The sequence below is a fragment of the Protomyctophum parallelum genome, assembly GCF_964188405.1.
Source record: "Protomyctophum parallelum genome assembly, chromosome: 7".
In the NCBI taxonomy this organism is placed as follows: Eukaryota; Metazoa; Chordata; class Actinopteri; order Myctophiformes; family Myctophidae; genus Protomyctophum; species Protomyctophum parallelum.
Window position 1 is genome coordinate 40,117,845 of NC_139705.1, and position 16,598 is coordinate 40,134,442.

The 16,598-nt window shown below is 43.9% G+C and overlaps 2 protein-coding genes across 3 annotated transcripts in view; both read left to right on the forward strand.

Moving 5' to 3' along the window:
- LOC310861896 (segment polarity protein dishevelled homolog DVL-1-like) overlaps positions 1-11,502 on the forward strand; it is a 54,798-nt gene extending 43,296 nt beyond the window's left edge. Inside the window, exons 11-15 of one of the 2 annotated variants that reach the window (XM_083769613.1) lie at positions 222-317; positions 594-728; positions 1,018-1,185; positions 1,831-2,046; positions 8,330-11,502. In XM_083769613.1, the coding sequence (XP_083625739.1) occupies positions 222-317; positions 594-728; positions 1,018-1,185; positions 1,831-2,046; positions 8,330-8,919 (1,205 nt within the window). In that variant the 3' untranslated portion in view covers positions 8,920-11,502. The remainder of the gene's footprint in view (positions 1-221; positions 318-593; positions 729-1,017; positions 1,186-1,830; positions 2,047-8,329) is intronic. The other variant, XM_083769614.1, reaches the window with a different exon arrangement.
- Positions 11,503-14,085: 2,583 nt separating this feature from the next.
- On the forward strand, positions 14,086-14,919 carry LOC310862091 (mitochondrial nicotinamide adenine dinucleotide transporter SLC25A51-like; the record flags this gene model as incomplete). The annotated part of the gene is made up of 1 exon (XM_083769828.1): positions 14,086-14,919. One exon carries the CDS (start codon positions 14,086-14,088, stop codon positions 14,917-14,919), a length of 834 nt encoding a protein of 277 aa, XP_083625954.1.
- Between the last annotated feature and the right edge of the window lie 1,679 nt (positions 14,920-16,598).

Below are 16,598 nucleotides of genomic sequence, written 5' to 3' on the forward strand. Positions count from 1 at the left end.
TTGTAGATCTGCTATTTTTCAATAGCTAAAACATAACACAATGCTAACACCAAAAGGGGTTCCCGCCCCCAAAATGGGTTAAACAAGTCTAGTCTTAGTGCTTTTTCTGGTTTTTATCCTCTTAGCAGACTTTGTATTGACCTGTGCCTTCCTTGAACTGTGCCCATTCTACAAACTAATACCATTTTCAATCAAACAATCAATTCAATCAATCAATCCAGCGGAGCCAGTGAGGCCGATCGACCCCGCAGCCTGGATCTCTCACACCACGGCTCTAACGGGACCCACCTACCCACACTACGGTACCAACACACTAAGTATACGTTCATTTAAATTACATTTATTTGAATGTCTTCTTAATTCTAATTATTTCTTCTTACTTTTTGCTTCATTCAATTCAATTTGTTTTGACTTCTAATCGTCTTTCAGTGCCCAGAAAAGCACTCTGTTATGTTTGATGTTACTATTTCTAATCTTCTGTATGTCATTGTCAACTATATTGGCCACCTGTGAAATGGCCTCCAGCCATGCATATTGAGCCATATTCACGTCAGGTCTGAAGTGTCAAAGTGATTGTTCCATCTCCCTCCCAGAGTTCGATGACCTGCCTCTCTCTGCGAGTAAGACGGACATGGCAACCATCGTCAAGGTGATGCAGCTGCCTGACTCGGGTCTAGAGATTCGAGACCGTATGTGGCTGAAGATCACCATTGCAAACGCCGTCATCGGTGAGGAGACCTAATGATATATTAGACTGCTACAGTAAGCTTCTAGATCAAGCTTCCACTCTTTTCCACAATTTCTACTATATCTTCCCTGCGCAACAAATACAAAGCCTAAAAGCCAAACATAAATGTAACTTCTATTTATTATGTTCCAAAAGGTAACTGCCAAAAACAGACTCGCAGAGTAAAATGTCATGATTGTGACAGCCCTAATTGTGTGTGTGTGTGTGTGTGTGTGTGTGTGTGTGTGTGTGTGTGTGTGTGTGTGTGTGTGTGTGTGTGTGTGTGTCAGGCGCGGACGTGGTAGATTGGCTCTACTCCAGAGTCGAGGGCTTCAAGGACCGTCGTGATGCCAGGAAGTACGCCAGCAGCCTGCTGAAACATGGCTACCTGAGGCACACCGTCAACAAGATCACCTTCTCTGAACAGTGTTATTACACCTTCGGGGACCTCTGTCAAAGTACAGCACACATCTTCCTCTTCATACAACTGTTCATACAACTTGCATGTTCTGATACATCGATAAGCCACGAGAGGTAGCAGGGCTGCAGCTGTCGATTATTTGATTAACAATTACCTTTTGATTACTTTTTCCTAGAAACTAATAGTCAAGGAGTTTCTTTTAATGGAAAGTACTGAACTGTACACGATTTCTGCATTATTTTAAAGTGAGTTCAAAAGTACTGCATTTGTTGTAAAATCTTGCATACTACTGTATGCAAGAGGAAAACAAATGCTCCACCACTGTACGGTAAATAAATATTGTAAACAATGCCGTAAGTTGGCACAGTGTTATTATTAGATAGATATATTGATATATATATTGATAGATGCAGTCCAGATGTGTTTAAAAGCAACAGAACGAACCGTGTTATAATGGCCCAGTCATTGCATTACCTTCAGTCATACAGTATATATTGTTGAATGGGGTCCCCCAAGAGCCTATACTTAGTCCCCTCCTTTTTCCCTCTACACCAAAACGCTTGGTGGTCACACGTTGTGACCTTGTGGCTCGGCTATTTTCACAGAATGTTTGCCTATTATGACATAGGGACGCTATCATTCATGTGGCTAAAGCATGGCGTCTCTCTCTCCCTTTCATCAGACATGGCGTCCCTCAACCTGAACGAAGGTTCCAGTGGTGGGGGATCGGAACAGGACACTCTGGCCCCGCTGCCTCCTGCCACCAACCCCTGGCCCCTGGGGGGCCAGCCGTTCCCCTACCCCCCTTTCCCGTCCGCTCCGCCCAGCTTCCCTCCGGGATACTCGGACCCGTGTCACAGCTTCCACAGTGGCAGCGCAGGGAGCCAGCACAGTGAGGGTGAGTGACGCTTGCTTGGCCACTTTGGTGTCCCCGTGTTGGGCATGTCATTATAGGTGAACATTCTGACCTGAGATCAGATTCTAAAAATATCTTCTACACCCTGACAGTTTTCAGAAAAAGCTATGTTTCTATGTCAGTCGTTCTTCGATTTTTCAAAAATAGCAGACCAACAAGCTCGTAGCGCGCCACTCGGTGGCGCGCTATGAGCTTGTAGATCTGCTATTTTTCAATAGCTAAAGCATAACATAATGCTAACACCAAAAGGGGTTCCCGCCCAAAATGGGTTAAAACAATATATCTATCTGACCTCCAAATTTGTACATTGGTTATTTTTGCTATTTTTTAAAATAGGGTATGAAAAGGAGACGGATTTTGTAGTTTGTTTTCCAGTTCAGGTTAAAAATGAACAAAGCCAATCGTTATGGGCAGGAGGGCTCACATTCAGCTTGTCTGTAAATGGAAACCATGCAAGGCACCAACCTACTCATCGCGAGCAATTAGGGGTTCAGAGTCTTGCTCAAGGACACTTCGACACTAACTCTGGGGGTGCCCAGGATCGAACTGGGGACCTCATGGTTCCCATCCGGACCCAAATATTAATCTAAAAAAAAAAAAAAATTAGATGGAAAAACAGGCCAAGCATTTGCTCAATCTCGATTAGTTTCACACCTACAACTGCTACTTTAGTTTCTGTGGGCGCTTATTCCACGCTTACTTGAGAGCACAGCTCGCTTCTGGCTGGCTGCCGCCCTGTAGCGCCAAACAGTGGCCACACAGCCACACAGTGGCCACACAGCCACACAGTGGCCACACTGTCACACAGTGGCCACACAGTGGCACACTGCCACACAGTGGCCACACAGTGGCCACACAGTGGCCACACTGCCAAACAGTGGCACACAGAGTGCCCACACAGTGGCCACACAGTGGCCACACAGCGCTTTCACCTCCTGCTGCGGTGGTGAAAGCGGCGGTCACCACTCACCATAGAACCTCGGTGCTTTCTCAGAATTAAATGTGCTAGTGAAATGCCACTGCTGGTGTGAATTCAGTCTTATTCATCCTGTTGAATAAGATGGGTTTCTTTTACCCTGCTGTAGTTTTTAACCTGAACCGGATAACAAACTGCAAAATCAAATGGGTTTCATGCCCCTTTAAATGTGCAGTTTGTCTTGTTAAATAGCTATACAGTCTAATTATTGCTATAGCGCGTGTGTGTTCAGTTTCAGTAACAAGGGTCTACCCGTCTATCCAGCTCTATAAGGGGGATGCGTCATAAGGCGTCCTGTGGCACTGAGTGAGTTTTAATAAATAGAAAATGCATTTTCGGGTCGGGATACTTATTCAATCCGGATAGAGAACTCACACAAGATACTGAATAACGGAGGGAATTTTTGAACTGATGTCTCAAAGAAATCAGCACACAAAATTGGAACTGGAACACGATAGATTTGAGGCTGATAAATGGTTACTTTCTCGGGATTGGCTGAAAATTGCAACCCCACCTGAAAATGTATTTTCTGTGTATTAAACGGACACTCTATAGCAATGATTACAATATAGAGCTTTAACCTTTTAACAAAAACTTTTAAGTCAAATTATGATGCATTACGAAAATGTTTTCACGTGTCTTTTTTTTTTATGACACCAGATCAGATTGTTTATTTCTGCGTCTAGTGTGTGTTTTCTAAAACCCGTCCTGTATTGTCAAGGTCAATCATGAACAACTTGAGTCATACAGCGGACGGCTCTGCAGTACTGGGTGTGTACACTATGATAAAAGCCTGTTCCACTATACGATTACAAATCTCCAGCTTGAAATAAATCCCAATCGGGTCCATGTTTCTTCTCCCATTGATTCTTGAATGACCCTCTCTTTGGTTTTTGGTCCTGTGTTGCTAGTTGCATGCCTTTTTTATGCAATCTCTGCATTGAGGGAGAGTGGTGGTGTTATGGGAGTGAGATTTAGTAGATGTGTTAGATGGCTGGATTCTATGTTAACATCAGTGTTTCCCAAAAAAAGGTTTGTGTCCCATTGTATTGGTCACGACTAATGGCCTATCATTTTTCAAATGTGTTTCTTGCTAAAATGAAGAAGAAGGAAAAAAAGAAAGACATTTTGTAAGTTTGGGTCCTCAGGATAATGCCTCTAATATAATATGATAATATCTCTTTTGGGTCTCAAGCTACAGAAAAAGGTTTGGGAACCCCTGTGTTACGTAGTAGCCAGACTACTAATACGTGTGGGGGAATTCTACATTCAATATTATGGACTAGAACAGCGGAGAACAGACTCATTGCTTTGTCCAATCCTGATACCATCCTAATATCATGGACTGCCCTAAAGTAGGGTTGGGAACCATCCAGAACTGGAGTAACCATTGCAACCGGAACCAATATTGAGGAACTGTAACCAGTTCCTTCACATTTGGAACCATTTCTGGAACCGTTTTTTTAGTTTTGTTATTCTCTCCTTCACACTGTCAGAGTTGGTACGTGGACGTCTGCTATATGGTTGCTATATGTCTGCTATATGGTTGTCAAGCTTTTATTTTATTTCAAGGACCACCATTACGTCCTTGTTACGCTAAAAGAGTAACTGGTCCATTTGGAACCACCTGTAGCAGTCGTTAAAGGGAACCGCTAAGGAATCGGACCGTTAAGAAAATAATTGTTAAGCAACCAGAATCGTTAAAATCCTAAAGGATCCCAACCCTACCCTAAAGATTTATTTTTTAAATATCTGAATTGTTTTCCACCCAGTTTTAGCCCATTCATTGAATTTAGATGCATCAGAATGCAGAGATCTCTGTTCGTCTCGCTATGCTAGACTATATGTTACATTCCATATGTGCAATCTTCATTCATTATTATTTTGTTGTTGTTTTTTTTTAACCATTTGCTCATTATATCAGATAATCACAGCCTTTGAAACTTTGGAGGAGAGAAAATAATAAAGCTTAAGGTAATTGTTTTTTTATTTTTTATTTTTGGCCTTCTGAAGAAGAATTGTGGACATTAGTGAGTTCAGGTGTGTGTGTGTGTGTGCGTGCGCTGAAGGGCTCAACGTGCAACCCGTGTGTGTGTGTGTGTGTGTGTGTGTGTGTGTGTGTGTGTGTGTGTGTGTGTGTGTGTGTGTGTGTGTGTGTGTGTGTGTGTGTGTGTGTGTGTGTGTGTGTGTGTGTGTGTGTGTGTGTGTGTGTGCGCACGCTGAAGGGCTCAACGTGCTTCATTTGTGCTCCGTAGTACGACGGTGGAAATAGCAGATGCACAAGCTCACAATCTGTTGCAGATGCGGCATGTTGTGAGCTTGTAGATCTGTCACATTTTGCAGCGCGAGGCCATTGCACATCAAAATAGGCTTAAGTTATGCAGTTGAGACTTAGGACTAATAAGGCGCAACAGTGACGTCATGTTTTTCACTTCGGCGCTGCTGGAGCCGGAAGATAATTTCACATTCATTTACTCCTAAGACATTTAAAAATATCCTTTTATATCAAGAGTTTATACCTGAAATAAAAGGAGTCATGATTAATTATGACCATAAAACATTTTATTCAAATCAAAAGAATAATAATAAAAGGGGACAAAGACTGTGTGCATACTATATTTTTTAGAGTGGAAGAACTGCTCTTCCAACCAAACGATCATGAAGCTTACTTATTTTTTATTTTAGACATTGTCTTCATTTGTAAAATTAACATTGTTGTGGAATATTTTAGTTGACTTGTAGTGATCTTTGACGATGATGTACGATCGTTACTCTGCGTTATAGGCTGCAGGGCTACTCAATTTAAGATGGCTCAGGGGCCACTTAGCCAAAGTCCAAGAGCCGCAAGCTAAAAATGTCAGTATTATTTTGAAACGTTAAGTAATTTATTTTGTAAAAACTAAGGAAACACTGAGTAAAAAGCCACATTTCCATCTATAAGGCCAAACCTCAATGAACAAAAACATTGTGATTTAATGATAAAGTTATAAAATGAGCATTCATTAAAAATCTGAAGAGAACATAATGAACAGATTATCACAGGTGAATAAATAAGGAAGTGGTTAATACATCAGGCCATATCACTTTCTCTTGGAGCAAATAATACAATACCTACAATCTCGTTAAAAACAATGAAAATAACTGATTATATATTTATTTTTATAGATATGACCATGACCGGCCACAGATACATTAAGCAGGGGACACATGCGGCCCACGGATGTCCATATTTGTCCATATTTGTCCATGGCACCGCAAAATAAATGGTATACAACATTTGATTGATTGGCTCCTGCAGGAGTATAGCACATAGACATAGCATCGTTTTACAAGCAATGGAAAACAAAATGAATGAGTTTTTTACTTCAGACATATCACTGTTGATTTCTGTGGGCAGGAACAACAGAAGTTGACTGTAGAAGGCTGGCCTGAGAGGTGTGCGTGCGTGTTCTGGCACGTGTGTGTGCAACTGTGCGTGCGTGTTCGGGCACGTGTGTGTGTGTGTGTGTGTGTGTGTGTGTGTGCGTGCGTAATTCTGTTGTTCCCTCTGTTTCTGCTGGGCAAACGTTAGACTGAAGGATGGATATAGTACCAGGACACAGTGGGGGAACGGCCCGGTAAGCCAGCTAAAACCCTGCTTCTCTACTCCTCTTCTCTCTCTCTCTCTCTCTCTCTCTCTCTCTCTCTCTCTCTCTCTCTCTCTCTCTCTCTCTCTCTCTCTCTCTCTCTCTCGTCTCCAAAGCCCTCAACTTTTACCTCCACCCATAGCTTTGAGGTTTTATTTTCCCGGCCCACTCCATGCCTCCCATTCCTTCAGTGTGTGTGTGTATTTGTGTGTGTTTTTCCCCTGTCACCTGGAGTTATGTGCGACTGTCCTGGGGGCCCCGTTGTCCCTCTCTAGTCTGCACCCATGGGCATGCATTGGTACAGTTCTGGGGGAACCGTAGTGAAGGTGCATGATGATGCAGGACATGATCAGTGCGAGGCTTGTGCTGTTCTCACTCTCGCTGATAGAGGGCGATCATGCACCGTTCTTTTACCCAGTACTGTGGGGCTCATTGTGGGGTATATATATATATATATATATATATATATATATATAATATGGCAGGGGGAATGTTCAATGTGGTGCTACACCTCTGTCACTATGACCTGCCACCAGTGTGAAGGACAGTAATACTAAAATGAGACATAAATCAGAAAATAGGTGGAATGATTTATTTTCTTGCTGCTCCAACATGACCCAACGCTTACTACACATTTTGAAACACTCTACTTTGGGCAAGACATGGGAGAAGACTTTCATAGAATTTAAATGTCTAAAATATTTTGAAAATAGCAGCTCTAACGTTGCATAATTTAATCTTGTAGATCTTGTATTCGCTATTCGTCGAACGACAAAGTATATGGCTGAAGTGGTTAAGGAAAGCATTTCTTTTAGTGCCATTGCACGAAATGAAAAACTAAACAAAAATTAAGAGAAAGGATACAAAAACTATTTCAAACTACAAAAGAAATAACAATAATACAAATTCAGATTGAAGCGTGAATAAGTTATTAGCTGAATTTATTTATTGTTAATGTATTTTATATTGTTAATCCTGTGGTGTCTTTCTGACGCAGGTGTATCATTCTTATGTTTATACTGTATGGCTATTTCATTGTCCTGTATGAATATTGCAGGAGGAGACTCTTGGTAATAACTTGCTGCTGTTATCGGGAAGGCGATTTATGTAACAATCATGTTTTTGGATTGCATAATGACAATAATACCTGGTCACACTTTAAACAAAGTACAGTCAAGTCTTTCATAGCATTTACATATTAATTAAATATGTGAAACCTGTGAAATATGTCAACCCATCTGAAAGCATTTCATGGTAATTGTACAATTACCATGAAAACCATGGGGTTTATGAAAGATTCATGAAGCTTTCATAATACCTTTTTGTTTAGCGTGTGACCTTTTGTCTTCCTCAGTCGTGGTCTAAATCAGCCATAGCTGATCGGTTGGAGCTCCTGACTTTGTATCTATAATAGAATTAGGTCAGTGGTTCTCAAAGTGGGGTCCGGGGACCCTCCGTGTTCCTTGAGGGGGTTCCAAAATGGACCCATGCAGGTCTATAACTCTTGAGTGTAAAAATTGAACTAAATGGACCCATTTGTACACTCTCAGAGTTATAGGGGTCCTTTGAATGAAAATTGAGAACCACTGAATTGTGGACAAATACATTTCTGTGCTAAAGCTGAGACGTATGTGTGTTTGTTTTTCATTGTTCCCCATCTCAGGGAGCAGAAGCAGTGGGTCCAACCCCAGCGCCGGGAAGGGTCGGCGCTCCCCACAGGAGAAAGTCCACAGGTCGACATGCAGCGAATCAGAGCCTGGCGTCCGTGGGATGAGGCGCGGTGGCGGCGGCGACCGGTCCGCCAGCCAGCAGAGTCATCACAGCCACGCCCTCTCCAGCCACAGCCACGCCCTCTCCAGCCACAGCCACGCCCTGTCCAGCCACAGCCACGCCGCCTCCAGCCACAGCCACGCCCGGTCGGGTTTCAGCCACGCCCAGTCTCACCGGAGCCACTCTCACTCGCACAACAGTCACGCCTCCTTCACCTACAACCACGCGCCCTTCAGCCAGCCGGGTCCGGGCTCCTGCGCCCACAGCGAGCGAAGCCATGCCTCTTCCTACGGGCCCCCGGGTTTGCCTCCCCCATACTGCCTGGCACGTCTGGTTCCAAAGACCCCCGTCGGCAGCAACACGCCCCCGGGAGCCCCTCCGGGGAGAGAGCTAGCAGCCGTTCCCCCTGAGCTTACCGCCAGCCGCCAGTCCTTCCAGCACGCCATGGGCAACCCGTGTGAGTTCTTTGTTGACATCATGTGACAGGACAGTGCCTTTAAAACTCCACAGCCACAAGGATCCTCCCTCTCCTCCCCTACTCTTAAAACCAGCGGTTCTCACGGTTCTTAATTTCAAGTGCCCTCCCTTTTATAGCATTTTCTTTTTATCTCTGGGACCCGAATCTAAACTGTAAAGTCCTCAGTGTTACTCTAACTCTTAAGAGTGGACAAATGGAACCAAATGGGCCTGTATGGGTCCATTTGGTTCCATTTGGACACTTGGGAGTTACAGACTCCTCAACTCCTCATCACACTTTGAGAACCACTACTTTTAACCCTGTTAGCAGCTGACCTATCCCAGGATCAGAATGTTGACGCTGGTCCTCTGCTACAACAACGGCCCCCTTATGTTCAAACAAAGGCGTTTTTTGGGGGCGACAGGAGCACATCAGGAGAGAGCACCCTCCTCCTCTCACCACACAAAAGCACACAGCTCCACTGTGACTGTGGAACAGAAGCCCTCACCTCTTTTGTATTGACGTGACGTGTACAGTTTGTGAAACGTGAGTGGTGTTCAATGTGGTCATCCTTCACAGACGTCGTTGGAGAGCATTATTCTGAAATGAAATCATTTTGTTCTGTTTCTACGAGACCTTTAATGTGGCTGGAGCCTGGATCTCAATCCCCCAGGCCCAGGCAAAGAACCATAGCCCAGAGTTATGAAGTTGTCCCCTCCCCGGGCCCAGGACTTGGACACCGGATCACCTGAGCCCCTGCCACGCTATTAAACCTCAGCCCTTATTATTAACGTTTCTCACTTGTATTGCTGTGCCACTACCCTTGGTATAAACTCCTATCTGCCAACTAGAACTTGCTAACAGTCCTTTTATTTCTTAACAGCTTAATGAGGGAGGGCCCTGCGGCCGGCCGTTCGTTCGTTCACCTAGGCTGCACTTTTTGCATGACTGTCTAAACTGCTTTAAAAGGAGATAACTTTTATTGATTCATTTCTTTTTTCGTATTCAGATTATGTGTTTGGAGGAGAGGGGGCTACCTAAACCCCCGGCAGTGTTCAAAAGGAAGAAATGTATACACTGGATAATTTTCGTGATGTTATTTATGTGATCATGTCACATGTGCTCATGTGACGGTGTCCGACGCTTTCTTAACGATGGCCAACTGACAGACAATCAGACATCAAGCCCCTAATGTGTGACTCAAGACAATAAGCGCTTGTGTTAATCTGTGCTGTGTCGAATGTATCGTTATCGCTGTCCTTATTTAACTCCGACATCTGTGATGAACATTTTACCACCAAACAAACTGAACCTGGCTCATCGGGAAAAACAAAACAAAAAAAACAACAGCAGCAACTTTTGCAAATGGGGATTGCAAACAGGATTGCAAACGGTTGGACGATGCCCACCACAGCGGACTTGGCGGGTTGCGTTGGGATGACTTGGTTTGCTGACGGCGTGACGGAATCCCCTTACGATCCTGAAATATAAACCAGTGTGGGTGGAAAACCAAAGCCTCACATGGGTATGGTGGGCAGTTGTGTTTCTGTATTATATTGTTGCTGTCGGGCAGAAACGATGTAACTCCAAATGTCATCATACTATGTTTTATCACAAATTAATTGCTATTTTATGCTTCGTCGTATTACAGTGATAGCCGTTAACCTGCCATTACCGTAAATCTACGTGTTTTGGATTAATCTGGCCGAGCGCCACTACCGTATATCTATGTGAATTGGTCTTTTATAGAGCTTTTAATCGATCGAGTCGAGATGCTACTCACATTATGGCATTTCTCCTCAAAACAAGGTTTATTCCACGGCAGATGGCCTTGAGATGATGGTTTCTCTGCTCTCATCAGGAGACCTGAAGTGATATGCGACAGCACACATCATAACATCCGGCCGTGGTGGCTCTTCAGAATAAGAGTTGAACGGGGGGAAATGCTGGCAATACGACGTGAATAATTAATGAATGCTGGCGGGGAGGGGATGTATTAAAATGCTGTAGTGAGAGAGGCAAATATGTCAAAACATTTTTGTTATGACAGTATTACAGTGTTGCTACTTTTGCGCCAAACACTGTAATGTGACGAAGACTGCCTAAAATAATAATAACGCAAGGTTGAAAGTGGTTAAGTACGTCTGTGGGTTTTATGAATATTTCACCAATGAAAAGTATTAACAGGAGCTTGTGACTAAATAGTAACTACATTGAATCATTTGAACACAGGTTGTTTTTTCTATGTCCTGAAAAGTAGTTTGGTTGTGGACATACAAGGTTTCCACCCGACAGCGATGATGTGATATGAATATATCATTGTCAGACGGCTCTCATGTTGTGAACTGACTATGAAAGTGTGACTTGATGGGCGTTGTCGCTCCCAGAACCAGCAGCTAAATCCATTCTGTGTCTGCTTAAAACAAAAAGCTGTGGAACACAGTCACTAATTATTTGAGCACTTTTCCACTCTTTGTCTCCCTCCCTTTAGTATGAAACACTGTTTGCAATCAAAGCTTTCTCCTTCATTTTGTTTCTTTACAAAAGAAGAATAAATTGTACATAGAAATTTATTATATATATAAGAATAAAATATATATGTTCAGAAAGTTGTCTGTACTTGATTTCTAAAATGTCTTAGTCTCTAAAATGGTTAATAAATGGAGTTATGATGCATGACTGGGAAGTTTTGGGGATCTCCATATTTGGGCATAAGATGATGTGTTTCAAGCCATGCAGTAACTACCTGTTGTCACTTGTCAGCAGGTATAAGGTACCTAGAGCCATTGAAAGGAGAGTCCGGCCACGAGGGGGCAGAAAACAACACCGATCATGTTGTGGTTCATGTAATTAAGCCCAAACCACAGACACAACGAAACGGATTTAGCATTCTTCACAGCGATGTGATATGGTCCTGAATCCTGATGCATGGTGGCGCATGTTGATGCAAGTGATTCAATTCAAAGCTTTATTGGCATGAGAAAACGAGTTTCCTTAGCGGAGAGGGGGGAAGCAGCCCAAAGTGAACTTTACTCAGGTATCTAGTTTGTCTCCGTCCGACCTTCCTAGCCCATGTTATTAAAGAAAATAACGGGTAATAATGGCCAAAACTCAATCGAAAAGTGGCGAAAGTGGCCGTTTTCTCTAGCAACTCCCGGGGCCCTATAGGCGATCGCATAGTTCACATATATGGTGGGCCAGCAGTGCACTGTGGTTGCTTCCAACTACATGCGTCTAAATGTGTCTACTCGCAACCGTGACCCATTGGTGTGGTTTGGGCTTAACTCGTTTGTCAATATAAAGCCCAGACTCTAATGCATTCTGTCAACTTCCGGTTCAGGCCTTTGTCACTATTCGCCAATAGAAGTCTACGTAGAAGAGCCACCATTGGATTGGCCCGGTGAAGTGAACGGAGGTGGCTCTGGCCATGATGACATGACAAGCCTATGCTGCCTCTGATAGGCTTGCCCTGGTAAACCTCATTCACTGCCATTGTTAAAACATTGTCTATCTTGTTTTTTGCTAACCTTTGAAATGGAAGTTGGAGATCCATGCCCCACCCGGCTATGGGGCTATATGGGGTAGTACCCATGTCAAAGTACCCGCTCCACCCCGTTGTCTGTGCCCATTTTATGCCCAGTTGCCCATATATGGAGCATTCTGGACAACCGTAGGTCCGACAGACTCGACACCGAGCACTGCACTCCCTGTGGGGGTGTGGAACGCGTGTGTCGAGTCGGTGGGATGAACAGTTCTCGAGTTATGTGGATGCACACTGCTGCATTTTTCAGATTTTTAGCAGCGTTTTTCTGCTGGTTTTCAAACAAACAGCTACGTTCTCTGTTTCACCTAACTCATCAGAAGCTTGTAGATCCACTATTTTTCTGGGGGGATGTTTGAAAATGAGCACTTATATAATAAGTTTGGAAATGGTTAATCAATGGATTTATGGAGTTATGACTGGGAAGTTTTGGGGATCTCCATATTTCGGCATAAGATGATGTGTTTCAAGCCATGCAGTAACTACCTGTTGTCACTTGTCAGCAGGTATAAGGTACTAAGATATTGATACCTGACTATTTAGACCAGACCCATTCTCAGACTTAGAGTCTATGACATACTGTAAGTAATATGATGTCATATGACGACAACTTGGCAGGATCCAAGCTGAATATTCCATTACTTCCACAAGACCCTCTGCAGAAGTCAGACAGCGGCGTTCTCTTCCCCGAGGTCACCAAAGAGAAAGGCATCGTTGTTGGCATTAAGGTACAGCTCGTCTGAATGGAACAGATGATGAAACCACCACACAAGGTCTTGACGGCCTCTCGGAGCGCTGTGCTCAGTACAAGTAAGTGTGTTCTCAAGATCTCGGATAGATGCCCATAGGCACTCGCCAATCGCCATCACAGAAAATGCTATCGTCCTGGCCAGGTATGCCCGCATCTGCCATCAGAATAGCCTGGTGCCCATCGTGGGCAAAGTTAGGTCAAATGTCTGCCAAATATGACGTAAATCTTGTCCCCACACGTCTCATATTTGCTATTAACAATGAAAAGAGAAATTAGGTCAAATATCCGCCAAATATGATGTCAATTTAACCAACCAATCACATACATTCAGTTGTTCATGATATGATGTATGATGATGTATAATATAATATGTATTATAATATATTATGTATTATACTTCTAATGTAAAGTATAATAAGAGTGCCCCTCACTCCACACGGGTGTGACTTTTAACTTCAGTTCTGCGTTTAACATTATTATTTCATAGACTTTGGCAAACAAACTGGCAGTAATTGGCATATACCTGTCCTGGACTTTTTAATCAACAGGCCACAGACTGCCAGAATCCACTACATATCCCATCATCCTCAACAGTAGTTTCCCCAGGGTGCATCCTGAGCACCCTACTGTCCACTCCGCAGACACGACATATGGATCCATATATGGACAAGTGTTTCAACCAATCAGCTTGGGCAGACTTCTGGGATCCATATATGGGCATACAAAGCAGTCAGACACATAGTCACATTTAACTGTGAGATTTTTGTTCATGCATAAACCATTACAAAAAGCTATCTAACAGTATTTCTGAAATGCCCCCCTAAGTTACTGAGGGTACGTGCACCAGTGCTGGAGGCTTAGGCTGTAGCCTTTCGATCCTCCCATATAGCGGTTACCACCATGGACCCTGGGACCAGTGGGAAGCACTACATCTGTGGCTCCATCGCATGTCTCATCAACATTGTGGTGACCTTCCCCATCCAGAAGGTGATGTTCCGCCAGCAGCTTCATGGCGTGCTCGCCATGGAGGCTGCGAAGCAGCTGCAAAGAGAAGGGCTTAGGAACCTATACCGAGGCCTTCTCCCTCCATTGTTCCAGAAGAGCAGCAGTGGGGCCATCATGTTCGGCATGTACAAGGACTTCTCCAGAGTGCTCTTGGACCGAGCGGACGGTAGCGGTGTACCGGAGCTGGCCACGCGGAGTTTTGCTGCAGCACTGGCAGGAACCGCAGAGGCCACTTTGATGCCATTTGAGCGCGTGCAGACTCTCCTCCAAGACCACCGGCAACGTGCCAGCTTCAAAAACACATTCCACACATTCCGGATACTCCTGACCAAGTACGGGGTCAGCGAGTGCTACCGCGGCCTGATCCCAGTCCTGCTCCGCAACGGTCTCAGCAACGTGCTTTTCTTCGGGGCCCGGGGACCCATGAAAGAGCAGCTACCAGAGGCAACCAGCCAGATGGGCCACTGGATCAACGACTTTATGTGCGGAGGGGCTTTGGGGGCATCCCTCGGGATCATGTTCTACCCATTAAACGTGGTGAAGTCGCAGGCACAGGTCCAGGTGGGCGGGGCCTTCCGACCCTTCGGTGAGGTGCTGATGGCGGTGTGGAGAGACAGGGGGCGAAGTGTTGCCAAGATGTTCCGAGGAGCCCACCTCAACTTTCATCGCTCGCTACTCTCCTGGGGCATTATCAACTCCACCTATGAGCTTCTACTGAAGGTCATATGAGATTCGTTGAACAGAATAGAAGTTCCATAACGTGGGTTTAATGCTGAAAGAGTAAGCCGAAAAGTATGTTTGGGGATTTATATGGCCCCTTTGTTGAGAAGACATGGATGTATGAGTCTGAGTTACCTGCTGACCTGCAGTACTCTACTGTTACTGTACTAATAATAATAATACATTTTATTTATAAGGCGCCTTTCAGGGCACTCAAGGTCGCCGTACAGGTTAAAAACAGTACAAAAACACAGTTAAAAGCAGAACAAAACACAGCTTGCAGCCGAAGACACAGGTCACGCAGAGTCATAAGCCTGCCTAAACAGGTGGGTTTTGAGTACTACTACAGTATTTACAGTATTGCAATTTGTAGTACGTAGTTAGCCAGTACGTCCTTATTGAATATTCTGTGAAAATAGGGAACGACTTGGGGAAAATAACAGCGTTGTGTGACCCAGTGGTTTCTAGACCTGTTTTCCACAAACAAAATCCATCTCACACTTTGAGGCCAGCACACATCACAGTACCAGTATAACTGGCCAGTGGCAGTATTGCACTGTAATAACAGATAAATAAAGCTTTGCTATTACACGTTAGTTACCCACTCCTGCCCCGCGACGGCTGCACCTGGGTGTGGCGGGTGGCAGGGTCATCCCTGTCCATCATGATAGTAAGTGATGTCATGCTTTTCACCCTGTCTTGCAATATAAATGATTAAAATAAAATATGGCATAAATTTCCTACATTTCATGAGTCTGAAAAAGAAGTGTTGCATTATCCAGTTGTCAAATTACAGTATAATGTATGTTGAGTTTGATTGATTGATTGAAAATGTATTCACAGTTTGTGGAATGGGCACATGGGCACATTTCAAGTCTATACAAAAATGAGGATAAAACCATAAAACGTTGGAAGTTTCACAATGGGCTTGTGAATTTAATTTGTGTAGGACAGAAATAGCCCATTTGTTGTAAGACGAAAATCTACACTATAGCTGAATATAGGAGGTGCTAGCGCCCCTCAAAACGTTTGAGAACCACTGCACACTAAACTAGGACAAATAAAGAGGATAGAGCACGGAGGTGTGGCCCGGTCTCCTGCGGGAGGTTTGCACATGCTCAGTGTAAACAGGAACTGCGATGATGGAGTGTTCCAGCAGAGGTGCTAGATAGAAAGCTCATAACTTGTGGTGTAAATAATGAGATCCAGAACAGTTGAGAATTAAACAGCAGTCACCCTTCCCTTTTCAAATGTTTTATATCATCCACAGCACTTGAATGAACAGTATCCATGTTCCTTTCTCATTTCACAAAATAATTGACATTTTTAGTACAAGTTTGACACATGTACTAAAGAACATGGAAAATCCACAAAAGAAAATATACAAAAACATTAACATTTAGTAAATGTACTCGTTTATCTTTCATTTTTTCCACAGTTATGAAATTGATATACTTTTTAAAATAAAAACAAAATCAACTCTCATGCACCTCTTGCACCTCTGCTGGAACACTCCATCATCGCAGTTCCTGTTTACACTGCACATGTGCAAACCTCCCGCAGGAGACCGGGCCGCACCTCTGTGCTCTATCCTCTTTATTTGTCCTAGGACGGGACCCGGATGTAACGTAGGAGGACTACAATAGGACTACAAGAAACTCGCAGGAAAAAACTCGCGGGTGTGGCCT